Source organism: Apiospora marii (assembly GCF_038362585.1).
Source record: "Apiospora marii strain CBS 49790 chromosome Unknown utg000004l_segment0_segment1, whole genome shotgun sequence".
Taxonomy (NCBI): Eukaryota; Fungi; Ascomycota; class Sordariomycetes; order Amphisphaeriales; family Apiosporaceae; genus Apiospora; species Apiospora marii.
Genome location: NW_027117376.1, coordinates 1436872 through 1462764, shown reverse-complemented (window position 1 = coordinate 1462764; position 25893 = coordinate 1436872). Strand labels below are relative to the sequence as shown.

The window sequence follows — 25893 nt, the reverse complement described above, 5'->3', positions numbered from 1 at the left end:
GCTGTACCGTGAATATGGCGTCTACCATCTCCGCCTTCAAAGCCGCCGGCTGCGACGTGCTCGTGGGCCACGTGGCCTACCCCTGCGACCACGAGTTCGGCTACGTCCGCGACTACACCCTCGACCGGACGGACGACGGGCGATGGGATTGCCCCAAATGTCCTGTTCAGGGCGAGGGAAAGGCAGAGACAGGAGGTAAGTGTCTGGTGTGTCTGCAGCCGTGGGATGCCAACGCCACGGCGAGCTGCCCTCATTGCGATTCCTTCTTTTGCAGCGGGCTGCTGGAGGAGCGGGTGGCGGCGATCGAGGCCAAGGGGCTCAAGTGGGCGAGGGACTCGGTGGGACACGTCGTCTCGCGGAGTATGCAGTTGAAGTGGAAGGAGACTCGGAAGGAGCGGCTGTTGGCCTTGTCGGCGGCTGCCAAATCGGAGACTGAGAAATAGGTAGGTTGATGGTTGTTTGGAGAGTGAGAATAGGTGCACATAAGGTGTTGGAGATGGTTTTGGTAAGTACTAGGTTATAGAGAGGTAGGTTCTCATAAAATAAAAGCCCCGGTGGCTTCTTAAATACGTACATTGTACGTGCTATCCCAAGTCATCCGTTACATAGTTATAGATATGATAATCGAATGAGGGAGGAAATATGAGATCTGTATCGGTAATGTTAAGGACCTAATATATATACTACCTTATCCATATACAGCATTATTCGTACATCATGTTTCCGAAGCAAGAGAACCACTAATCCTCTGTCGCCGGACGCTTCGCTTCCAGCGCCTCAGTCAGGTGAGTCCGTCGCATCTGGTAGTGCTTGAGCTTCGCCCTCAAGATGGCGCTTTCCGCCGTCTCTAGCTCCGGCTTCTCTTCCGGGGAGGGAGGCCGGAGGTCATGCGCTTCGAATTCGGCACAGAGCGCATCCCACTCGAGATCATGCTGAGCACGTTTAGCCGCGACAGTCTGTTGCAGTATCGGGATCTGGGTCTTACTCTTGTTAATCCGGGCGGGCAACACCTTCCCCCAGCTCTGGGCCGCGCTTTCGGCCCAGTCTCCCACATTTCTCTCCCCTGGGGGTTAGCTTCTTACGTCGTTCCTCGCGCTGTTTCCGCAGCTGCTCTCCGCTTGGCGGAGCAGCGGACGCTGGGTCTCCTTTCGTGGGCGTGACAGGCTCAGTCTCCTCCTCCGCTTCCGCCTTCTCCTCGAGCTTGTCGAACCGGGCAAACCGGTCGGCCTTGGGATGCGCCGGAAGGGCCCAGCCATGGACGTCCCTGGCCCGGATCGGAGTACCGCCGAACGTGGACTTCTGAGGGCCTTGCCACAAGTCGTCGATCATGGCGAGGACCTCCTCCCGGTCGTAGTCGCCGTCGCCGATCCGGGGGTCGATGTACATGGTGCGTCCTTCGCCGCACCCGGGCCGCGGGAGCCGCTGCTTGATGCAGAACTTGGCTCCGGCCCGCACGCAGCGCGAGCACATGGGGTCCAGGTCCTGCCCGACCGCGAACTTGGTGAAGCCGCACCTCATGCCCTTGGCCTCGCAGCGGAGGCAGGAGAACTCGGGGTTCGAGATCTGACGTCCACGTGCGGCTACGTCTGCGGCTGGCTGCTGGTCCTCACTGAACTCTTGCTCGAATTCCGCTCGAGTAGGTTCGGGCGAACCGGGGGTGGAGGAGGAGGCAATCGACATCCTGTTTTCGAACAACGACTTCTACGATGAAAATGATGCCTTTTTCGAACCCCAATCTCGACGAGGTTGGTTCTAGCTGCTTCGCCTACATCTTCTCGGGACAAGGGCTCACCGGGCGACGCAATATATGCGCAGTACGCAAGCAGTCCCGATGAATGGCGTCAAAGGGGGTACTGCTCACAAAGGACGCCATGACGGGCTAAGACAACAGCCGTTTTCGCGCATTTCGTGATGTGGCTGCATCGACAAAGACGGCAGTACCCTATGCACAATGGGTTCAAAGGCGGGCAAAGCTCTCAACAATTGCTCGGCCACCAACTTGAGGCCAGTACTAAGTACGTTTCCATTGGCAGCTCGGGAACCAAACGACCGGGAATCCCAGACTGGTCACTTATGGAATCCTACTCGGCCATGAAGATGCCGTGAAAGCTGGCAGACAATTGATGGTGTCCACTGGGAGACCACTCTGGCGTACACGGCTGTTAGCCGCCTAATCCATGTATCAAGCATACTAGGTATAAATTCAGAGGGCACCTGGGCTACCATGGAATTTGCAACATTGAACTTTGCGATGAATGTGTAACCCCTATTCGCAATATCATGAAAATGAATGTTGATTTCAGCGACTTGCTGGCAAGAGCGAGCTAGAGCTCCTAACCTACCTACCTAAAGCGCATGTAAGGCAGGAACGAGCGATGACGTTGATCAACAACGACCATTGCTGCCGCGACACTAATATGAAGCTTCTACACCACTTCCAATTGACCTGCCTGCCTCCTAAAAATTGGTAGTCGACGTAACTTACGTATGAAATGCGAAATACAGGTCACGAGCGCCTCGGGCCATTGGACTGGCCAATTATCCGACGATATGCCGTTTTGCATGAAACGTTGTGCTTGCCTAGGAGCTGCTTGACGTTTCGGCAGGTTGGCATGTACGTAATGCGCAGTACCTGTGCTACCTCAAGTTGCCTAAGATTGAGGTCATTGGGGTTGGTTTACAGGGAAGGAGCTCCCAGCATGCACAAAAGCCCCGCACGAAGTCCAGATTCGCAACCCTACCTGTGCCCGGCCAAAACTTTTGCCGGACCCCACCACCCACGAAAGCCCGGCGCATTTGGATTTTGGACCTACATAGGTAATTCTTGCCCGCTCTCGAAGCACGAAATTTGGTCTTTCCTCCTCATCACCAACCTTCATCGTAAACTACAGTAAGTACGATCCCTTCACCGGCCATTGGCCTATGGTCAATCCAATGCCCTCAATGCCTTTGCTGCATTGCATCCTCATCGCTACGGGAATTGGCCTCGCACAATTCCCTGGGTGATTGCAGCTTGCGCCCCTCCACAAACGCCAATTCCGCACTACACCAAAAACCCGACGTCATCTGTCCCGCCCAGAGCTCGAGCTAACCATCATCACCTTCTGCAGTCAAGTCGTTCACGATGAGAGCCAAGTGGAGAAAGAAGCGCGTTAGACGCCTCAAGCGTAAGAGAAGAAAGATGAGAGCCAGATCGTAAGTCACCAAAACAACCACGCCATCGCTTGCCTGTATCAGGCCGCTAACAACCTCCGCAGCAAGTAAACGCCTCGTCACTACTCGATCACAGTCGTCTCTCCCACCACAAATGAACGGCATCCATGATTGATCCATTTCCACAACATTCTCTCGCCAATTAGGTCTTGTCGACCAAACCACCAGTCAACGAATATGACGTCATCTTCACGCACCACAAGATCGATGCATCACCTGGAATGGGAAGCTGTCAGGACTTGGAATTGAGGGAAGGAATTGAAGCGATTATGGATAGAGCTTGTATGGAAGGGCAACTGGTCAAGCATCATCGGGCAGTCACCAGAGTGTTACGACACGATTCTCGGAAGCAATATCTGCTGAGATTTCACGACCATGACGGAACCGGAAAATGGAATGGGTTCTATTAAGCAGTCAATTGACAATGCTTGCTTCTGATGACAAACACAAAACCACTAGTCTTTTCTTCCTGCTCCCGTGATAATTATTGTTCGTGATTCGAAAATGTTGGTTTGGTGGTCGCGTGCCACAGAAGGCACGAGGCTCCCACCTAAAGCTTGTCTGGACGACATAACAGAACGAAAGTGCCACCGTTCTGGCCCCGGATTAACGCCATAAACGCCAAATAACGCTCGTACAACTCTAGAATAATCACTGAAATAATCATGAAGAGTGACATGATTTTATGGATGGCCGTCTCTGGACGTTGACGACTGTTGGGTAGAGGCTTGGCAATTGGCCTGTCCCGTGTGATGTCGATGTCTCTACATTGTATACCAAATCGCCAGTACTGACTGGCGACTGAATCATGCCCGGCCGACTTGCCTCACTCCGAATCAATTACTCTGGCCTTTGCCCTGTGATATTGGACTATTTTGCACACCCTCCACCTGCCAGTCCGGCAAAATGTCCCATTTGTGCATCATTATCAATCACCACCTACTCTCCACCTGCCCCTCCCCCTCCGTGGAGCATGGCGGATATACGTGCATGTAAATATGCAAACGGGGATGGGGAACGGACTGGGTTTATCTCAATTTGTGCAGATTACGGCAACCCATCAAATAGTCAAGCTTTTCCACATCTTGACTTGCTATGGAAGCTGTTCGCAATCCGTCCAGATTGGTTGGTTCTACCTGGAAATGGGGTTTGTTTCCCGTTAGCTATTATGGGATAATTCACGAGTACGAGCACTGTATGACTGCCATCAACATACCATTGCTAGGTTAATGATCTGAGGCTACGGAGAGGGATAGAACTTGTTGACATCTTTCCCTCGCCTAACAGTAGGCTCGCTTATTACAGTCGCAGTACGAGGAACATTAGATTTGGCATCTGATATTCTGGAAGGCAACAAATAGGATGAACATGAGCCCAGGCCAAGAACCACACGCTGTGGCTAGTAGTCCTGTCTGTCTTGTCGAGACGGTACCTATTGTTGACCGTCATAAGCCGAAGATTGCTCTCGAGTCGCATGGCCTGCGCAACGAAGCGCTCTCGGGCCGTTCTTGCAACTACCACCAGACAATGCATGTACTCGAGTTGCATGTGAACAGCAAAATCCCGGGCTGCTATCTATATCATCGGGTCCTGGTTCTTGGGCAGTCTGCCTGTACTTGGAACTTGTTTCATTTGATTGTATTAAAGCTAGGTAGGTAGCATGCCTAGAGAAAGGTAGCCCAAAATCCTCCATCACAACTTTGAAATTGCAACCCGTAACCGCCAATACCAAGAAAGACGCCGAGAAATGCTGAGATGCTCTAAGTGAGCCCAGAAGAAAATATGTATAATGAAGTAAATGGACGAAAAAAGCGTCCTTCAGAAGGGAAATGGCATGGGGTAGCCTGCGTGGGTGGAATATAGGGACGCTTCCATGCGTGCTGTGTTACGGAAAGTGGGAATGAGTGGCACTTGGAAGTAGGTGTGTTTCCTGGTGGTAGGCTTTTCTGGCCTCAGAAAGGGTCGGGACGATGGGAGCTTAAGCTCCTTATACGCCCGAAGAAGAATAGAAAGTGAGAGAGTGTGTGATACGTTGCATTTGGTTTCCCAACACCAGTCAAGTCGAAAAGACTTGAGTAACGAATGTGTTGACGATCCCCGATGGCCAGGATTTCCATGCTGGTTCGAAGATGAGCGAGCGTGGTTATTGTCCTGAAGAATAGGAGGCAGAAAAGAATGGATGGGACTGAGGTGCCAGTCCCGTAGCCGTGGGGGAAAAAAGGTAAATGAAGAATTGAAAGAATAAAGTAAGCTGCCATTGGTATGGCAGCGTGGAGAAGTGAAAGAGAGTGTTAGAACTGCGGTATGCTACAGTTCTAGGGCAGCGTGTGCTGGCTTTGTGTGGTGTCGAGCGAGAGAAACGTCCCCTAAGGAACTGGGAAAAGAAAGTAATGCCTGGGGACCAGACGGTTGAACGAAGGGCGTCTGGGCCTTTTGATATCCCGAAACGAGTCGAAGGATAGCGAATGTGGGTGTGTCCCTGTGAGGGAACAACAGTAAAGAACGTGGTGATCTCAGTCAGGCGAGATCGAAGTGGGGAGCGGATTGGCTTAATAGCAGGTAGCGAAAGTGGTGGCGATGCATAGGAACACCGTTTGGGGTAGTGAATGTGATGGTACTGGTCCCAAAGATCAGGTGACGTTTGGTAGAGAGCGTGATCTTTTCGAAAACGAGTGTAGTAGAGCGCCCCTCGTGATAGGGGCGAAAAAAGGAGTGGGCGACTGTACTGCCCGAAACGAGAGAGGCAGGCCATGTCGATGTGCAATAGCGACAGAAGGCCCAGATCGGGGCTGGAAGTTGGTGTTGTCTAGCGAGAGTGTGTGACCAGAGAGGTGGTCCGTTGGCATGAAAACGAATGTCGTTTGAAATGAGTGTTTTGAAAGCGAGTGTGTTGTTGAAACGAGTGTTGTTGAAGCGGGGTTGTGGAAGCGAAGGTGGTAGCACGAATGGCTGGGCTGTATAAGCGAATGTGATACTGAAGCGAATGACGTCGAGGTGAATGTTGTAGAAGTAAACTTCGTGGGAGCGAATGTAGCGTTAAAGGAGTGTCGAATAAGCGAGCGTATCAGTGAAGGCAATGTTGAAGAAACCAATATTCAAGAAGTGAGCGTTGCGAACTGGTTTGTACTTCGTGTAAGTGGGTGCCTTGTTGAAGCGAGTGTCATGATAGCAAGCGCTATAGGAGTAAGCTGGTGCATAAACGAGTGTATTGCGTAAGCGAGCGTGAGATTGAAGTGAGTGTGTGCTTGTAGCAAGTGCTTGGTTAAAGACGTGTAGTGAGTGTGTTGAAATGGCAAATGCGTTGAAGTAGCAAATGTCTGGTTGGTATGAATGAGCGTCGTCGTAGCAGGTCTGTTGATGTAGCGAATGTCTGTTGATGTAGCGAGTGTCTATTTCACAGCGAACGCATGTTGTGTAGCGAATGTGAGTCGGTAACGAATGTGAGTTGATGTAGCGAATGTGTATTGCATAGCGAATGCCTATCGTTGTAGCAAATGTGTGATGTAGCGAGTGTGTAGTAGCGAATGTGTGTCGTTGTAGCGAGTGTTATAGCGAGTGTCTGTTGATGTAACGAATGACTACTGATGTAGCGAGTGTGTGTTATAGCGAGCGTCTTTTATTGTAGCGAGTGTCGTAAGTGATTGTTGTAATGCCAGTGAGCATGGTGGAAGAGTGATTCCAGCATTGGATCTCACTGTAAACGAGCGTGGTTGAGCTTGACCCAGGGTCGGGAAGCTTCGAGGACGATAAAAAACGAGTGTCGGGTTGCTTCTGGCATATGGAGAACTCTGTAATGCATAGCCATGTTCAGAGGCCACGAATGAGAGTATGATAAACGGGTGGTGTATGCAAAATTGCATTAGAGAATGTGGTGCGCCTATGGTAGATCTGGCGGAGGAGAAAGTGGACATCCATGATGGAGTCGATGAGTGAGCGTAGGACAATAAATGATATCAGCCAGGCATAACATTGTAGCTATGCGACGATGTGACGAAATAGAAAGACCCCATCGCGAACAATACGATAGAAATCGGAGCTGTTGTGCTCCAGCAGGTGGCAGCAGTGGTATCTCTGGATAATCCGGAGACTCGAGCTATGTCCAAGTCCGATCCGAACCCCTAGGCGGCGGATGAGCTCGACGGGCAGAGATATTGCAGGTCCGTGAATGATTTGGGATTGATCCACCTCGGCTTTCTCATGGTGGTATTGCGGAAGGCCCAGGGTCTTCTTGATGATATGCCGGTCGACGGACAAGGTGGCCACCAGCCGCCCCCGGATAGACTAACGAGACCAGATTCAGCAAGACTAGGCTTGTATATGACGGTGGATGCCGGCATACACCGTCAGATAGAGCCTTTTGTTGGGGAGAGCACATAGTGTATGGTTGGCCTCAAGATCGACTGAGACGGTGTCAAAAGCAGAGAAGAAGTTGAGAGAGCACTGAGCTGTGAGCCTGATAGAATGGATGGAGTGAGATGTGATGCCGAGTAGAGATAATGTTTATTGGAGAGGCTGACTGCCCTGCATCTATATACCAGAAGAAAAGTGTCATGTAGAGCCGCGGCTGAACGTCAGAAGAGCGTTGCGATGATGCCTTCGGCCGCGTTAGATGCGTTCATCGGATGCCCAGTCGCCGTGAAGCAGCAGTGAACCACGGCTCTGAGTAGCAACACAAACCAAAAGCCGCTCCGTTTCCCTTTTGGTAGGCCCGCCGTGCCAAATGAAATACTTTCAAAACAGACTTGACGTTGCCGATGACTAGTATCCTTTGCCAAGCATGGCTCGGCGGACTTAAATCGTGCTGGCATAACAGTGTACCGGACGCAAAATTCCCCAGTCGCCGTTGACGTAGCCCACTATGCGTCTTCGGATGATTCAGTCTCCTTCCCATGTCATGTAAACAAGACGAACCTGGGCGCACGGCGCATACTCCCCGGCATATGCAGCCAGGCCGAGGAAACTCCAGCCAACCACAGCGGCAGAAGAGTGTTTGATTCGTGTCGAGGGACGACAAATACCGTTGGATGGTGTGACTCGAGCGAGACGAACTTGGTCTGAGAGCCACGAGGAGCCGTGTTCTTTGTTCTCTCGGGGGAAGAAACCCATCCAAACCATGCATAACGTCATCTGAGCGTGCTGGGCAGTGGCTATGACTATTGCTCGACTATTCGCCTTGGGAGAGCGCAGGTCTGCGTAGGGTGAGGCGGAAGCATGGGATGAATTTGGCATTGTTTAGTGCTGATACTCCCCTATCTCCTCAGCCGCCGAGGAACACTGCCGTAGCGTATCGGTGTGAGCGACGCGGTGCGGGCGCATTTTGCAACAGCTCGCGGGTGCTTCATACCCGCGTGGGCAAAAAGGACGTTCAAAGCCATGAGCATGTATCTATCTGCTCGACAGTTGCGAGAAAGGGGGCTGACCCGAGTAAGGACCGGGCGCCAACGGGCCATGGTTTGGCTTCTCTGTCGGGGGCTAGTCAACGTGATTGTCGCTGTACTACACCACGTGAAGGCATCTAACACCAGCCTAGACATGTATGGCGTTCAGCCCTACAATACAGTAGTTTTTTCTTGGTGGTGGTGAGGCGAATGACCGGCCAGTGACTATGGTGAGATTGGTCCGGCGTCGCAAAGGGCCCAAAGGGGGCAGAACCAGAACGAAGCAAGAAACCCGAAACTCCAAGCAGGTGCATAACGGTTCGAACCATATACCAACTAGCTTCGGAAAGTCAATATATCGTGTCTCCCCAGCGACGTACGTACAACTTTTTAGAGAAACTGTCACAGAAGTAACTTTAAGCCGGCCCATACTAACAACCTCAACAGCACGTACCCGAGTTGCCCAGACTCCCCCGTTGCGAGGTCAAGAAGATAGTTCAGACAAGTTCAACGGTCAGAAGCAATGACAATGATAATGACTTGTTGTTTTGGTGAACCGATCCCGTCCAAAATGATTACATGTGTTTAGAACAATCACGACGGTGATGTTCTGCTCCTTTCTGTAGGCGCCAAGTATCCATACTACGTACGGCCGAGTTATGGACCGGAATATGGGTTTGTCATCCGAAAACCCCCGAGGAAGTTCGCTTCATAGTTCAACGCCGTTCCATTCCAACACCTTGGGAAACCATTTACCGACAACGGAGACGCACTGGTGGGAACGGGCGGCCGTCGACCTCAGAACCGTACGTAATACTAGCACCACCACAACGCGATTCTACAGTAGTCACGCCAGCTCGGCTCTGGCAACCACCCCGACCCCTCGTTAGCATCTAGACTACAAGAACCTTGGCTGTTGGAGTGGCTGTCGGCCAACAGCTGACCGTAAGCGGACGGGGAAATGCTCGGTTGCTGATTCGCCCGGGCAGATAGGGCAATTGGGGGTCCAATAGGAGTGACGCCATCGTGCATGACTGTGACCCCGAACCCCCGTAAACCTTCCCCGCGACCTTACGTAGTACGGTAGTACGAACCCCATACACACTGGAAGTATGCTTGAAGAGAGCGCACACGTCTGGCAGATGTCAATCCCTCTGTTGCTGCTGCTGGGGAGGGAGTAAAACTTAACTTCTTCACTCTCCCCCCGTTTCGCTTTTAACAATCAATGTCTTCGACCTACACTCGCCTGCCGAGGCGTGCAACGGCTCGCAAACAAACATCACCAGACTGAACGTCGTTCTGTGAATCGAACATATCGAACCAAATTCGGCCTCGGTTTCGAACCAAAACCTTCCTCCATTACTCGTTGCTTTCGTCTCATCCTTTAACCAGCTACTTCTCTGCATATCTTCCCTATCATGGCCAAGAGCAAATGGTGGAGCCATGGACGGAAACCGTCCACGAGTTCCGGCGAGAATGAAACGTCAGCAGGCACAGGCACCGTCACCCCCGACAGCGAGGGCCAAGAGCCAGGCTCCAAGTCGCCGTCGCGCTTCATACGAACTCTAACGGGATTTCGGTCCTCCAAGAAGGACAAGACATCCTCCTCCAGGGGCGGTGGCGGCAACTACGCCCACCTGGACCGGCCCTTTACGCAGCAAAACCTGGAGCACCAGAAGATCCTCAACGCCTTCGCCTTCAGCTTTGGCAGCAGCAGGCGGCCGCGCCGGACGAGCCACGGCGCTCATAGCCATTTGAGCGGGATTAGCCCTTGCGCGTCGCGCAATACTAGCGTCGACGGCGCCTCCTTGTCTGCCACCCGCTCGCACGGCAGCGACCGCCGCGAGACGCATCCGCGCTTCAGCAGTTCGCTGACCCGTGATGCGCCGCGGGAGGTGCCTGGGAGGAGTCGGATCAGGAGGGAGGTCCTGTGCAGGCGCTCCCGAACGCCCCCAAGGTTGCTCGAGTGGTGTCAAACCATTTTTGAGAACATCTATCTCGCTTTAACCCTGGCCTTAGAAAAAAGGCGGGCTGACAAAAGCATACTACCTATCATATTGACTTGGAAATCGCATGGCGTTAGAGGGAAACGGGTTTGTTGTTGCGCAAGAGTTCTCACTGGCTGCTGATAAGCGCCGGAGTTTGGGGACTAGAGTGCTTGTCCCCTTCGTATCTGATATTGAGTGCAGAATTGTACGATCTTAGGAGCTCTGGATCCATTTACATGGCCTGAATGCTATATGGCATATTGCCGTCGAAACTGTATTTATAAGCGAGAAGAAATACTAGGCAGTGTAAGAGCGACAGAAACGGGCTATCTTCTTGACAGCAATGAATATGTATCATTACCAAGCTGTTTTCTCATGACCACTTAAACTTGTATACCGAATTGACGGCTGGAGCACTTATGAACTGACCATTGCGGCTTCGCCGTGACCGAGTTCACCGGCCTGAAGTCGAATATCAGTCCCAAGTCACCATTCTCCTTGGTCGGGAACCTCGAGTATGCCGCCCACTCGGATATCCCGGTCTTCATCAGTTCTGTTTTCTCCATCTGCGGGAGAATGCAATTCGCGAACTCACTCTCCTTCGGCGTAGACCATGGTTGCCTTAGGCGGTAGGATATTATATACAACTTCAACTGTACGATTAACGAGAAACCAAGCAGGCGTTTTGTTATTTTCAACGTTCGCTCGGGTATTCGATTCCTGGTGCACCGTCTGCTAGTACTGCTCCGCATGCTTCACTACTGGATATGGTTTTTGCAGGCCGTTCAGTTAACTCGTTGCCAACCATTGCATTGCCAGCTATTCCGCCGCAGCTAGAATGTCAACGCTGCGGGTGCCAGTAGCTACATACATGCAGTTATTCCAGCTGCCCTTGAGCCAGTTACTCTAGACTAAGCGAGATTACTCCAGGTTACACGGCGAAAAAATGTTTAAACGAATAATAACGCGTTCTCCCTAGGTGCCCATGAGGTACAGTGAGCAATACTGACATGACTGACCTAGAAGTTTTACAGCTCAAAGTAAAGAAAGCAATTGGCACATACATACTGCCCCACACATCCCACCATCTGCAGCCACCCCACAGAAGAACTCACCGCCGACAGGGGTGCATTGCCAATTGAAGGCGGCAGGCGGCAGAATTTGTTGCTCCAAAAATTATTTTTTGAAGTACAGTTACTGATTGACCTGACAATTCCGCATCCTAATACGACGACGTCAGTCAAACCGCCGACATGGGAAGCAAGCGCAAGATAGACGAGGGCGCTCCCTCCAGCAAAGAGAAGAAGGTGAAGAAGTCTCGTCAAGCACCAGCAGCAGCGCCGCAGATCGTCAAGGTCAACTCTGTACGAACTGCCCGCGAGTGCGCACCCGTTGTCGCATCGATCCCCGGCCTCACGAAATTGCCCAACCTCAGCTTCCAGGCATACACCAAACCCGCGCCGAGCCAGAAGAAGTCGAAGAAGGCATCGCCGCCGGAGTTAATGCTGCATGCAAGCACCGACCGGGTCGACTACACTGCGAAAGAAGATGGAGATGGTGGGGTTGACTCGCATCTTGCCCATTACATCGGCGTCTTCGATCCTGCTACAGGAAAGCTCGATGTGATTCAGGCGAAGAAAATGACGATGCGCGTAACGCCCAAGGCACAGAAGGCTCCAGAGGAGAGTGCGGAAGACGCTGCATTCAGGGTATGCTTCCCCCACGCCGGCCCCCTTCTCTCTTGCTGCTGACTAACCGCCTTGTAGACTATGACAGAGCAGCGAAACACCCTCGGCATGGAGTTCGGTACCAAGAAAGCGAAGAAAGCGATCGCCTCTATTACAGAAAATGCTATTGGACCGGGCAGATCGAATGTGGAAGGCGTCACTACGCTTGATTCTTCTTCCATGGCCCTTATGGATTCGATATCGGATGCCGCACGAGGTATTGCGTCAAGAGAGCAGCTCCAGGCAACCGCCGACCAGTCCAAACCGGTACCTCCCGGAAACTTCGACGCCACTGAGATTCAGGACGTCTACAAGCCCGAAGAGCTCATCGGTGCCGATCTTCTCTCCTCGATCCCTGTCAAAGATTGGCAAGATATTGCCAAGAAGCAGAGCCCCCTTACGAACCCGAACAAATATGTTTCCGAGAGCTTCTGGAATGTTGCCAGAAGTCTTCACCCAGTCCGGAATCTGCGTATACTGCGCTACCTGAGCTGTCTCCTTACCATTTCCAAGAACATGCGGAAAGGAAAAGACCGAGGCTCTTTCAAGCTCCCAGACCGAAAGAAGCTGCAGGAGCTCCTGGACCCGGCCCCGGTGCAGCTCATCGACAGTATCCGACGGAAATTCTCGGAGGGCGGCGAAGTACGCAAGTTTCACACGGATCTGTTGAAGACTTACTGCTGCGCTCTCGTCTCCATTCTGGAAAACTACGAATTCGATACTGAGGCTATCCGTTTCGATCTTAGTATGACCGAGAAGGAATTCACCCAGTACTTCAAGCAAATAGGCGGCAAAATGATGATTCGGAAGGATCCAGCTGGAGGCAAAGGAAAGGTGCAAGTGGCCAAATTGGCACTTCCCCTGGAATTTCCTACAATTCGCTTTGCCAGGGCCCGCCGATAGAAGTACTACCGAGGGGCGAGGGCATGAGACGACTGGCGCATGGATTGGGCATCCACGTGATTGATGATATTCCAACTGGCTTAAAAAATCATTGCTTAGGCGTTTAAGAGGATATCGCCATCAACGAGAGAACCGTTAGGTCAATAGTGATGGCAGGAGTAATGAATTTTAGCACTTGCATTTGATAACAGAGCCGCTGACTTTGTTACTATTGGTCATCCTATTGCCAGCTACTCCGTGTACGTTCCCACATGTGCTTTGTATCATGTTGCCATATATCCAATTGTCCATTCGCCATCTGATTGTACCAATTTATCCCGTTGCCAGTCATCCCACTGCCTGTCTCATTGCTGACTATTTCGTTGTGGACAGTCACCTAATACAGGGGGTGTACGGAAAGATGCCATGGTACTACGCTGGCAGTTCTGCAGACGGACTTACCTGTCGCTCTAGTAATGTGCGATCATCAAATGTAGCGATACTTTGCACTGCTACGGAAGACACTGATGGCTAGGTCCGACTCTGGCACCAATGACCAAATTCGCCATTCCATTAAGCCAGCTGTACGTTTGTAATTTCGAGTCTTCGTGACAACTGTACGTTGAATACTTGTTGAGGAGTGACACTGTACAATGTCTTCAACCTAGAGGCCGACTTGAACAACCTCAGTTTATATGGATGTATTCACCTACAGTACTCCAAATCATATCTACAGACACATATAATATAGGAGACTGGACACGGCCAGGAGTTCTTATTACAATATTCGTATTACTTCAAGAGCTAGCTTTCTATCAAGGTTCAGCGTGTTAAACACGATTTGAACAAACCCCCAGGTAGTCCAACAGGCCTCAGAATTTTCAGTGTATGAATCTCACATAGAATATAATCTAATCAAGAGTTTTGATTTCTTTCATCATAGGCCGCCCAGTGTTCGTCCGGGCTTGTCAAGAACTTTCTTGGAAGGGGTAAGGATACAAGGAAAGAAGAGCAAAGAAGAGCCAGCCCTCAGGTAGTTGGAGATCCATATCCGCCGATACAGGACCAAGAAACCCGGCTGGCTAGAAGCCTGGTATACCTACATGTACCACCTGCCTGGATGAAGCATCTGCTTTACAGGCAAGCGCATACTGCGCGGCATCATGATGCTTTCCACCGATCTCGTAGTAAGCAAGAAGCTTGTAGCAGATCCGGAGTGTGTTTTTCTTCAGCTTCTGGCGGGCGATGGCCCGACAATTGTAGCAACCATAGTACCGAAAATAGTGTTGATAGGGAGTAGAAGGCTCTGCACCTGCTAACAGAGAGAAGTTTGCAGGTGGTCGCAGCAAGGACCGGTTTAGTAGTCGACCCTAGGCAGGTTTTCGGTGGGTCTGGCTGCGGGCGGCCCCACCCAACTTTGGGCGCACAAAAATTGCGAAGGGTTTTTCCGGGGCCGGGGCAGCGCACCACACTTTCTGGCAATTGCGAAAATTAGACCCAGTCCGGATTTTAACACACCTTTTCTGTGACTTGTGATTCTCTCGACAGTCAAGAATCAAAGGCAACTCACCACCAACAGTTGCCCATCATGTCGCTCGTCTCGGGAGAGAAGACGAACTTCCAGTTCGTAAGTCTAGCCTCCATTCCATTGCCCGCAATCAGTTTCCCATCAGCGCCGCCTCGTGCGCGCTGGCGGCACTCGATGGAACTTTTTCTCGACACCCAATCCCAAGCACTTTACGCGGCCGAGCAATGCGAGATATCATGGAAGAAGTGGATTGGCTAACACGAACACCCACAGATCTTGCGTCTCCTCAACACCAATGTCAAGGGTGAAGAGAAGGTAATGTACGCCCTCACCCGCATCAAGGGTGTCGGTCGTCGTTACTCCAACTTGGTCTGCAAGAAGGCCGATGTCGACCTGAACAAGCGGTACGAATGAATCCAATCAACCGAGCAGCAGCAGCGGATTAGGAAATGCAGGGACTAATACAATTTCACAGCGCCGGTGAGCTCACCTCCGAAGAGCTCGAGCGTATCGTCACCATCATCCAGAACCCTACCCAGTACAAGATCCCCACCTGGTTCCTCAACAGACAGCGCGATATCGTCGATGGCAAGGACTACCAGGTCCTGGCCAACGGTGTCGACTCCAAGCTCCGTGAAGATCTCGAGCGCCTCAAGAAGATCCGCGCTCACCGTGGTCTCCGTCACTACTGGGGTCTCCGTGTCCGTGGTCAGCACACCAAGACGACTGGTCGTCGCGGCCGGACTGTCGGTGTCTCCAAGAAGAAGGGTGGTTAAACGGTTACGAATGCTATGGCAAAAAGGGTGGTTTCATGGTCTCTGGTCATTCATTGCGCAGAGAATATTGGCGTGAAGGCTGGACTGGAATTACACGTGCATCATTGGTGTCGTATGGTCATGAATTCATGCGACTTTGCTTTACGGAAAGGGTTCGGTCAGTGATGGATGTACTCTACAAAAATAAGAGACATCGTCTTCCCAAAAGCCATGATATAACGATGCACGTTTGTGATGTTGATAATCGATGAAACTGGATGGTGGTATCTAAGCCCTATGCCAAATAAATTCGTTAAGATCAAATAGTGTCTGCCATGAAGTCATTAAACGCCGAGCCATGCTATATCTACCGCAAAAGGATCCAGCTCTATTCGTCTTCGTGAGTTACTGCCATATCCAGCACCTCGACTCGCCCTTGGCCTCTTGTTTCGTTGCCCAAGAAGTCCGAGAGGGCCTTGAAGGCACCGGGCTCAACGAAACCAACTACTTCCCACTCTGACCCCATCACGTCTTGTGACTCGACCTGCTCGACGTAGCCCAATATCTTGTCCTTGACTGTCCCTGGTGCCACCTTTTGCTCTCCTTCTGCTGCCTCGGTCGCCTTGGGTGCTTTGACAGCCTGCTTTAATACGTTTGTGGAGCATGTGATTCTGAGTCGCATGCGCGCTCTCGAAACGGGGATGGGCTGGTTCGCAATTAGGGCCTTCATGGCTTCGAGAGCCTGACTCTTTGCGCTCTTGGTAGTGACAACGCCGGTCCACACATGTTCCTTGGCTCTCGGTTTCGCCTCGGCATCGTCGCCGGTGGCCGGTGTGCCCGTCCCGCTGGCCGTGGCGCTCTTGTCGCCGGTACCCTGATGCGCCTGCGAGCTGAGCATGTCGAGCGCCTTGTCGATCATGCCCGTGGTGTAGACCCGTTTGGTGCGCGGGTCGACGAGCTTGCTGGCGACGATGCTGATGACTTCGGTGTGGGTGCGCTCGAGCTGGGCGGCGCGCTCCTTCTCGCCGACCTGCAGCTCGCCCTTGTTGAGGATGTCGAGGATGATGTCGTCGACGGGCTTGTCCTTGCCGAAGGCCTTGGCCAGGTCCTCCTTGGGGGCCGTCTGGCCCTTGGACACGTTGAGGAAGACGTTGGGGATCTGCAGCACCTCGTCCAGGTCCGTCTCGATGCCCTGGCGCCACTCCATGACCTTGTTCTTGTAGCAGGCGATCTCGAAGCGCTTCTTGCCCTTCTTCAGGCGCACCAGGCTCACGTTGGTGAGCTTGATCTGGTTGCTGGGCTGGTTTATTTGGCGCGACATGGTGGCGGTTAGGAGTTGTTCTGCTCGCTAGGGTGCTGCTGGGTTGGCAGAGTGTCGCTCGTTGTCTCTGTCTGTCGCTTTTGTCTTCCTCTTTTTTTTTCCCTCCCTTGGGTCGCAGATAATGGATAGAATATCTGGGTTTTGAATGGAGGGGCAGGTTGGTATGGAGGGGTCTATCGGGCACGCACTGCACTAGACGCCGGGTTTCACTTCACATATTTTTATTCGAGGCAGCATACCTCATTGCGGGTCGAGACTGCACAGCCACATGTGGCTTGACCTACTTACGGGCTTTAGCTGCATCATCACGGACTCCCGGATTGCCTGGCCATCAAGGTAGTGCTGATCCTGCATGTCCCAGGCCAGTTCTGCCAGGCCATGGAGACCTGTAGGCATCGATGCGTGAGGTTTAAATGATGGAATTACTTTGCTAAAAAGGGGCAATTCGATTAGTGTTGGCTGCAGGGAAGGACGGATGCAACCGTTTATTATTGTTGTTGGTATCTGCTTTCCTCATTACGACCGACTGGGGGTTGCTATCGAAACGAACGATGATGACATGGCCCTGAAGCCAGGTCCAGCCCGTACCAGCCGTGAAACGTAAGAGGGCAAGGCTCTGAACTATTGGTGGGACTTTACCGCTAGCCACGTTGGTCGGGTGACAAGGCACCACGCAGGAGATAGGGAGGCGGGAGGCAGGCAGAAGCTGAGGTGGGTGTTTGTGGCACAGGCGTTGGTGCAGATCAATGATGTTGGGGTACCTGACTTATGTACCTCCTTAAGCTTGCATGCGACCTGCCTTGTAGAGAGCTTCCTCTCCTACGAGCTGGGCTTTCGTTTTTGAAGGGCTGTCTTTTGAATACATGTAGGCATCCATGCTTGCATATAGATGTGATATAGGTTGCGATACATATACTGCATAATTGCAAAGCGGATTCTTCAATGCGACTTGTGAGCATGTTTTGACACTGATTCGTCAAACAGCTGCTGCCTTCAAATGGATGATCGGTGGTCGGTAGATGGGAAGCAGCTAGGCGAGTCTCCGGATTTGTGATCCGCCCCCGTAGTGTATGGGCCTTGGCTGTTGTCACAAGATCCATCTCCTGGGCTTATCTCCAGGAACCTAGACGCTAGAGCTAAGGCAGGAGCTCCAGCACCCTCCCTCCGAAACGCGCAACCCACGTACTTAGTCAAGCATTCATTGATAAAACCCGCATTCCCATTCCCATTCCATCTCATCCAGTACTTCCGACTTTACATCTATCTATCTACCCATCCATCGTCTGTATTGGGTAGTCATCAAATCATCGTTTGCTTCTCCATTTCCCAATACGTCACGCGGCCAACATGGGGATCTCCAAGACCTTAGCCGCCGTGCTCGCCTCGTCGGCAGCACTTTCATCGGTGGCTGCCCAGGAGCAGCAAGTCCTCGGAGGCATCCAGGACACCATCCACCAGGTCGTCGACGATGTCCTTCAGATTCCCACCGAGGCCAAGGGCCTCTGGGATGAGCTGAGCCTGCTGGTTCCGGGCTTCATGGACAAGGCCCAGGACATGATCGCCCAGACGAAGCCCAAGCCTCACAAGCGCAAGCCCGACAGCGAGTGGGATCACGTCGTCAAGGGCGCTGATGTCCAGGGCATGTGGGTCGAGAAGAACGGCGTCAACCAACGCAAGGTTGATGGCAGTCTCGAGGCCTACAACCTCCGAGCCAAGAAGGTTGACCCCAAGGCTCTGGGCGTCGACAAGGTCAAGCAGTACAGTGGATACCTCGATGACGAGGCCAACGACAAGCACCTGTTCTACTGTAAGCCTCTCTTTCCGATGATGCCGCACGCTCTGATCGTATACTGACCATAAACTCGCAAACAGGGTTCTTCGAGTCCCGAAACGATCCCAAGAACGACCCCGTCGTCCTCTGGCTGAACGGCGGCCCCGGCTGCTCCTCCATGATGGGTCTTTTCATGGAGCTCGGCCCCTCCAGCGTCGACTCCAAGCTCAAGTTGGTGTACAACGACTACTCGTGGAACAGCAACGCCTCGGTCATCTTCATTGACCAGCCCGTCAACACTGGCTACTCATACAGCGGCGGTTCCGTCTCCAGCACCGTCGCTGCCAGCAAGGACATCTACGCCCTGCTGACCCTCTTCTTCCACAACTTCCCCGAATACGCTGAGCAGCCATTCCACATCACTGGTGAATCGTACGCTGGCCACTACATTCCCGTCTTTGCCTCCGAGATCCTGTCCCACAAGAACCGTAACATCAACCTCCAGAGCGTTGCCATCGGCAACGGTCTGACCGACCCCAAGACTCAATACGCGGAGTACCGACCCATGGCATGTGGTGACGACGGTAGCCATTACGGTCCTATCCTGGATGAGGGCGAATGCCAGTCCATGGACAACGCCCTGCCTCGATGCCAGTCTCTTATCCAGGGCTGCTACGATTCCCAGAGCGTCTGGAACTGCGTTCCCAGTGCCATCTACTGTAACAACGCCCTGATCGGACCCTTCCAGCGATCTGGATACAACGTTTACGATATCCGTGAGAAGTGCAAGGACCCCGAGAACCTCTGCTACAGCCAGTCTGCCTGGATCGCCTCGTACCTTAACCAGCCTGAGGTCATGAAGGCTCTTGGCGCCGAGGTTACTGGTTACGAGAGCTGCAACAGCGAGCTCAACCGCAACTTCCTCTTCAACGGTGACTGGTCCAAGCCATTCCACCTCCTCGTCCCCGATCTGCTCAAGCAAATTCCCGTCCTCATCTACGCCGGTGATGCTGATTACATCTGCAACTGGCTCGGCAACCAGGCTTGGACCGAGGCTCTTGTCTGGAACGGCAAGAAGGATTTCAACTCCGCCGAGATGTCCGACCTGACTGTTGATGACAAGGCCTACGGCCAGGTCAAGACCAGCGGCAACTTCACCTTTATGCGCATCTATGAAGCTGGGCACATGGTTCCTTTCAACCAGCCCAAGGGATCTCTGGATTTCTTCAACCGATGGATCGGTGGCGAGTGGAAGGCCTAAATCACATCTTCCCTAAGTGTTGGACACCCTGTATGAAGACGTAGAATTATTAAATTCACAACACACAATGATGATGGAAGAACCTCGAAGAGGTATAAGGGAACTCGAATTGCTGTTTTGATAGAACCCTACATAACCAATGTTGGAGGTAATTGATATTGATATTCTATATGTTTCAAGACTTTTGGATATATATTGTGAAATGTGACAACAGAATAATTGCGAATTCCTCGACGCTGGTGCCAGGAGGTTCCGCACTCAAAGAACGTTGCACGGGTTTGCTCTTGTCTTGTACACTCGAGATGAGGTATCCAGCTCAAGATCAGAAGTGGAAAACTAACACTGACCGAGCATGGCAGAAGACGGGTTGATTCATCGTATCACAGGCAATGTTTTGTCTTTACTAGGAGGGACCATAGTCAACGCCTCTCCTGGGCTGTGTTCTGTGCCTACCTTCGCGAAAGTCCATTGGCTTTACTGACTCGAGGATGGGATTAACAACAATCCTTTCCATCGCCAGCTAGGACTGTGTTCCTGAAGAGATATGTCCTCTGCAATAAGAGATGCACTCGGGGTCTGCGGGTTGCGCCATCGTAGCTTGTGAAAACATAGAGAATCCAATTGAGTAGGATGTTGGTCGGGATAAAAGAAATCGATTTGCGCGAGAAGGAAAACTCGGTGCAAGAAATGGAGTTGTGGCTTAGTGGGACCACCAGCCAGCCACTTTTCTTCCCAAGGCGAGAGAGGTCCACTCTACTGGGCTCGAGTCTGGATCAGTTGGCCTGTTGGGTTAGGTAATTGCCCATCTTCCAATATATTATGTACATCCCACATGTACGGTGGAACTTTCCCGGCCAAATGCAATGGCACGAAGCACAAGTCATTCACGAAAAGCATGTTTACCATGTGTTGCTGCTTGGTGTTGGTAACGCAGAGCCTGGCAACGCGGAGGTTTGGTAACACCTGCTTGGGTAGCTAGGTACTGTTAGATTCCTGTCCAGGTGATGCGTCAACCTGGAGGGAGCTTGAGCAAGAGCCTTACACCATCGTATTCGTATAGTCAATGACATACTTGATTCAGGCATTACAAACGGTTTGGTGAGTTGCATATTTGGATCGGTATTGTGCAGCTCACAAGAAATACTAAGCAGGTATGGAGGAAAAGGCCGCTCCCCCGTTTACATTTGTAAGTCTTACATAAATGACACCTCGGTACATCTTATAATGGTGTTGAGGAAGTGGCCCCGGCCTTACACCGACCGAATTGAAGCACATTGTAGCATGTTCATCGATGTATTTGGAAGATCACCCATGGGTGGTTGGTTATGGCGTGATATACCGTGAAAATGAGTTGGAGTAGGATTTGCGGTTGCTTGGAAGTCGGTCAGAGGGACGGCCCTTCTGCGAGGTAATACAGGTAGTTCGTGTTGGTGGTGTGTCTAAGTGTCGTTGTCAGGGTCTTCAGCGGAGTATGTGTTGGTCTTTAGCGCCCGATTTCACAAACACGTTTCTACCGAAGGCAAATAGGTGGGCTGCAATTATGCACGTGTATGAAGCCCGACCTCAGATTCCTGGCGATGATGGCTCTGTCGCCGGTTGAAAGGGTGAGGTATGTATGTCTTTGTTCGTTGGTAGACTTTGCCCGGCTTCTACGACTTTACAGCGGACGTCGGCTTTCATATCGGATTCGATCGGTTCCTGTGCAACGCTGACGGCCCAGCAGACTGGCCAGGAAGCATACGGGCTGAATTGGACAGGGATGACCCACCAAGTGGCATGTGTATACCCTTCTAGACCCTGGGTGATCACCTCCTCGCATAAAGTCGGCTTTGGCGGGGCGAAAAACAAAAAGTCGACTGATTCTCGATTCCTTTCTTCTTTGCTCCCCAGCTGTGCTCACCTCAGAGAATACCACCAACTGTCTGTCTGCCTTTTTACCACCTGCTCAACCACTTTGTCCTCTCTTTACTCGCCCGGAGAAAATAAGTAAAACAACCAACCAACTGTCCACGACTGTCCTCTCTCTTCTCACCATGGCCACCACCAACGGCGCCAACGGCGCAACCTCGCTCCCCCATCGCCCCCCTCCTCCCGCCACCGCTCTCTCGGCCACCGAACTCATTGGCAACACGCCGCTCGTCCGACTCAACAAGATCCCCCAGTCGCTGGGCCTCGAGTGCGAGGTCTACGCCAAGGTCGAGCTCTTCAATGCCGGCGGCTCCGTCAAGGACCGCATCGCCCTACGCATGATTGAGGAGGCCGAGCGCTCCGGCCGCATCAAGCCCGGCGACACCCTCATCGAGCCCACCAGCGGCAACACGGGCATCGGCCTGGCCCTCGTCGGCGCCATCAAGGGCTACAAGACCATCATCACCCTGCCCGAGAAGATGAGCGCCGAGAAGGTCAGCGTCCTGCGCGCCCTCGGCGCCACCATCATCCGCACCCCGACCCAGGCCGCCTGGGACGCCCCCGAGAGCCACATCGGCGTCGCCCGCCGCCTCGTCAAGGAGCTGCCCAACGCCCACATCCTCGACCAGTACTCGAACCAGGACAACCCGCTCGCCCACGAGCACGGCACCGCCGAGGAGATCTGGAAGCAGACGGGCGGCCGCGTCACCTGCTTGGTCGCCGGCGCCGGCACGGGAGGCACCATCACCGGTCTCTCCAAGGGCCTGAAGAAGCACAACAAGGACGTCAAGATCGTGGCGGCCGACCCTCAGGGCAGTATCCTGGCCCTGCCCGAGAGCCTGAACGAGGAGCACCGGGATCAGCCCTACAAGGTCGAGGGTATCGGCTACGACTTCCTTCCCGACGTCCTGGTGCGCGAGGCCGTCGACAAGTGGTACAAGACCGAGGACGTGGAGAGTTTCAAGTTGGCCCGCCGGCTCATTGCCGAGGAGGGTCTCCTGGTTGGAGGCAGCTCCGGCAGTGCCATGGCCGCCATGATCCAGGCCGCCAAGGACATGAAGCTCACCAAGGACGACGTCGTGGTCGTGGTCCTGCCCGATAGCATCCGGAGCTACCTCAGCAAGTTCGCCGACGACGACTGGCTGTCCGCCAACGACCTGCTCCCCGAGACCGACAAGGCCGCCAAGGAGACCGTGGCCAAGGAGAGCGTCGCCGACCAGAAGGACCCCTACGCCGGCGCCACCGTCAGCGCCCTGCGCCTCAAGCCCGTGACCTCGGTCATCTCGACCAGCCTCTGCTCCGAGGCCATCGAGACGATGCGCGAGAAGGGCTTCGATCAGCTGCCCGTGCTGGCGGGCCCCGGCGGCAAGCTGGTCGGCCTCGTCACCCTGGGCAACCTGCTGAGCTACATCTCGCGCGGCCGCGCCACCGGCCAGACCCCCGTCAAGGACGTCATGTTCGACTTTGGCCGCATGGACGAGGTCGTGACGGACCTCCGCGAGGGCAAGGGCGGCAAGCGCCGGAAGTTTGTCGAGATCACCATGAACACGCCCCTCACCGAGCTCAGCAAGTTCTTCGAGTGGAACAGCGCCGCCGTCGTGACGGAGCCCGCCAGCGCCAACGGCGCCGAGAAGGTCCTGAGCAAGCCCCTGGCCGTCGTCACCAAGGTGGATCTGCTTACCTGGATGGTGAAGCAGAAGGCATAGGTTATGAAAGTGAAACTAAAGACGAGAAGAGAGAATTCATGAGGATATCCATATACATATATACACGCATATGATTCACGGGCGTTTTTGGGGGGTGGTGGTGCGGTATCATGCCAGCTTTTGACGTAGATTAGATCAACTCGCGTATTCTAGACGAGAGGGCTTCTGAAAGCAGAGCGGATGGACTCAACGTCATCAGGGGTTAATGATGGTACGGGACCGGCTGAGCGCTGTAATGCATTTTATTGGATACTGACATGTATCAAACCCCTAGCTTGAGTCTTCTTTCTTGTGAAATGAGTGTCCAACCAGGAAGGATTGCCAGAATGACAAACCTGGGCGATTAGCATTTTGGCAACTCTTCATCCTTACATCTATTTGCTTCTTATTCCCTGACGATGCGTGTCACAGCCGAGCAAAGTTTGGACGTCACGTCTCCACCTCCAGCGCAATTTGCGTGTGCAAATGCCGGTATATGGGGAAGCGTACGTCGAGTGACCCAGCTTCGACGCCGCGGCGTCCGTGGAAGCCCTAGAGGTATGCATGCACCAGCTCGTGCAGAAGGGCCAAGAACAGAATGTCCAACGTGACGCCGCCGCCGGGCACAAGCTTCATATTCGAGAAGGGCTCGTCGTACTTGGTAGGGCGCCGCGGCGGCGGCTGCACCAACGTCGTGCCAGGACAGGCAGGGTGGCCGTTGGTTCGTGTTGTGCCTTCGGCTTATACGTGTGGGTTACGAGTGTTGACACTACGTCTCATGATTACATGGTGTTGGCTGCGGATGGAAGTGCGCCACAAGCCTGATTGAGTCTACGATGCTATACAGGTAGGCAGAGGACTACATTCAAAGCTGGTTTCCAACCGTGTGAGGTTGGGAAAGGTCGTGAGCTTGTGTATGTGCCTTTCCGGTCACACCATGACCATGATCTCTCAGCAGGCGCTTCGTTACGCATGAGGCTGATTTTATATATCAGTCTCTATTCCCTATATATACCGAGTTGGGTGCTTCATCATGACGTCGACGCCAAATCACCAATACGAATAGAAGTCATGACAAACAGTTGCTTATTTCCGCTAAGCACCGAGCGAGGCATATAAACAGAGAAGCTTATTCTGTAATGTCTCGTAAAGTATACTCAGTGCATGTATCCTGAGAACTGCGTCTACAGTTGATCAGGAGAAGTTTACACTAGGAGATCACATGAGCCTTCCAAAGGGTTGAGGATTCTTGATGGCGGGTAATCTCCTTCATATGTGTGTTGCAAGGAGCAAATAAATTGTGTGGTATATACTGGGGGCCATACGTAGAGATACGGAGGAACTGGTCTGGATAGTGAAGGGAGGAAAGGGGGAAGGGTGCAACACAGACAGACCCACAACAACCCCGTCTTGAGGTGGGCTGATTGGCCTAGAACTGACAGCTGCTACAGCCACAAAAATTGATTCCTTGGATGGGAAAACTCCAGGGCAAGATCTCACGATTTTGGAGTTGAATAAAGAACCAAAAAGAGCAAAATTAAACGGACATTGGTTCGAATTGCACTAGCCGCGAATCGAACGCGGGGCCCATCGATGGCAACGATGGATTTTACCACTAAACCACTAGTGCTTATGAGACCTTAATGCTTGGCGATATGAAGTTGTCGAATATTACAAACTATACGGATAAAACCTCATAAGCCAAAAACTGCATTGAGGAAAGCGGTGGTCACCGAGGTGGTGACATTATCGTGCTGTCCTTTGACTATACAACGTCTCCGGGACCGAGTGAGAGCGGCTGGAAGCATGGTCAAGGTTAAGGTCAAGGTACGAGAGGAACGACATTGCCGAGCATCTTATTTCACCTCAACACTTTTATTTAGACCAATACAAGACGATTGCCGGGGATGGTGCCCAAAGTATCTTCGATCAGGGTGGTCCCTTTCCTCTTCTGGGGAGTCGGGGTTGGTGTTTTTGTCAGACTACCTGCAGGAGTAACCTTAGCCTGATAGCAATACTTATAATGTTCCGTGCCAGTTCAGTTGACGAGATATCACAGAGATAGATAGCAGCACATGTTTAACGAAGTCCACGAGTAGTATCAGGGGCAGGTTGGTAACCAAATTGAGATGTACTGATCCTCCTTTCGTATGAATCAGATTTATTTCATCGCATTTCGCATCTGTCTAAATGCATGCGGTAGCACTGTATTGTTGCCGTCTCAACCACTTACTCCTCCGTAACCAGGCGGAAACTTGCGGTGTCTCGCTCAGCTGGCTTCATGCAGATAAAATCGCGAAAAAGAGTAACCAGCGATATAATCTCTTCCACGCACACGAGCCACAGCGGGAATAGCTTCTGAGGATCATTGATTGGGTCGCCCAGCGCGTCTGCTTTCGCAAGGAACTCGTGCAAAGCAGTAGGACAGGGTTCGAGCGCTCCCGCACAAGTCCGGCCATGTATGCCGACGAATTCG

The 25893-nt window shown here is 52.6% G+C and overlaps 10 protein-coding genes across 10 annotated transcripts, besides 2 other annotated features; 7 read left to right on the top strand and 3 right to left on the bottom strand.

The window, feature by feature from the left end:
• Positions 1–14: 14 nt before the first annotated feature.
• Positions 15–443, top strand: PG985_007412 (uncharacterized protein; the record flags this gene model as incomplete). Its single annotated transcript, XM_066827180.1, has 1 exon — positions 15–443. The coding sequence occupies one exon, from the start codon at positions 15–17 to the stop codon at positions 441–443; it is 429 nt and encodes a 142-aa protein (XP_066684855.1).
• Positions 444–990: 547 nt separating this feature from the next.
• Positions 991–1680, bottom strand: PG985_007411 (uncharacterized protein; the record flags this gene model as incomplete). The annotated part of the gene is made up of 1 exon (XM_066827179.1): positions 991–1680. One exon carries the CDS (start codon positions 1678–1680, stop codon positions 991–993), a length of 690 nt encoding a protein of 229 aa, XP_066684854.1.
• Positions 1681–2699: 1019 nt separating this feature from the next.
• PG985_007410 (uncharacterized protein) lies at positions 2700–3156 on the top strand (the record flags this gene model as incomplete). Its single annotated transcript, XM_066827178.1, has 2 exons — positions 2700–2890; positions 3111–3156. The coding sequence occupies 2 exons, from the start codon at positions 2700–2702 to the stop codon at positions 3154–3156; spliced, it is 237 nt and encodes a 78-aa protein (XP_066684853.1).
• A 4932-nt stretch (positions 3157–8088) lies between these two features.
• PG985_007409 (uncharacterized protein) lies at positions 8089–8442 on the bottom strand (the record flags this gene model as incomplete). The annotated part of the gene is made up of 1 exon (XM_066827177.1): positions 8089–8442. One exon carries the CDS (start codon positions 8440–8442, stop codon positions 8089–8091), a length of 354 nt encoding a protein of 117 aa, XP_066684852.1.
• A 1567-nt stretch (positions 8443–10009) lies between these two features.
• PG985_007408 (uncharacterized protein) lies at positions 10010–10626 on the top strand (the record flags this gene model as incomplete). Its single annotated transcript, XM_066827176.1, has 2 exons — positions 10010–10548; positions 10611–10626. The coding sequence occupies 2 exons, from the start codon at positions 10010–10012 to the stop codon at positions 10624–10626; spliced, it is 555 nt and encodes a 184-aa protein (XP_066684851.1).
• A 1206-nt stretch (positions 10627–11832) lies between these two features.
• Positions 11833–13209, top strand: PG985_007407 (DNA-directed RNA polymerase I subunit RPA49; the record flags this gene model as incomplete). Its single annotated transcript, XM_066827175.1, has 2 exons — positions 11833–12288; positions 12346–13209. The coding sequence occupies 2 exons, from the start codon at positions 11833–11835 to the stop codon at positions 13207–13209; spliced, it is 1320 nt and encodes a 439-aa protein (XP_066684850.1).
• A 1567-nt stretch (positions 13210–14776) lies between these two features.
• PG985_007406 (40S ribosomal protein uS13) lies at positions 14777–15492 on the top strand (the record flags this gene model as incomplete). The annotated part of the gene is made up of 3 exons (XM_066827174.1): positions 14777–14815; positions 14990–15120; positions 15192–15492. 3 exons carry the CDS (start codon positions 14777–14779, stop codon positions 15490–15492), a joined length of 471 nt encoding a protein of 156 aa, XP_066684849.1.
• Positions 15493–15859: 367 nt separating this feature from the next.
• Positions 15860–16792, bottom strand: PG985_007405 (uncharacterized protein; the record flags this gene model as incomplete). Its single annotated transcript, XM_066827173.1, has 1 exon — positions 15860–16792. One exon carries the CDS (start codon positions 16790–16792, stop codon positions 15860–15862), a length of 933 nt encoding a protein of 310 aa, XP_066684848.1.
• Positions 16793–18139: 1347 nt separating this feature from the next.
• On the top strand, positions 18140–19824 carry PG985_007404 (serine carboxypeptidase; the record flags this gene model as incomplete). The annotated part of the gene is made up of 2 exons (XM_066827172.1): positions 18140–18599; positions 18665–19824. The coding sequence occupies 2 exons, from the start codon at positions 18140–18142 to the stop codon at positions 19822–19824; spliced, it is 1620 nt and encodes a 539-aa protein (XP_066684847.1).
• Positions 19825–21857: 2033 nt separating this feature from the next.
• PG985_007403 (cystathionine beta-synthase) lies at positions 21858–23438 on the top strand (the record flags this gene model as incomplete). Its single annotated transcript, XM_066827171.1, has 1 exon — positions 21858–23438. The coding sequence occupies one exon, from the start codon at positions 21858–21860 to the stop codon at positions 23436–23438; it is 1581 nt and encodes a 526-aa protein (XP_066684846.1).
• Positions 23439–25583: 2145 nt separating this feature from the next.
• Positions 25584–25599: a sequence feature (Protein overlapping with rRNA (PG985_007402, KAK7923331.1) was converted to a misc_feature.).
• A 51-nt stretch (positions 25600–25650) lies between these two features.
• Positions 25651–25807: a sequence feature (Protein overlapping with rRNA (PG985_007402, KAK7923331.1) was converted to a misc_feature.).
• Between the last annotated feature and the right edge of the window lie 86 nt (positions 25808–25893).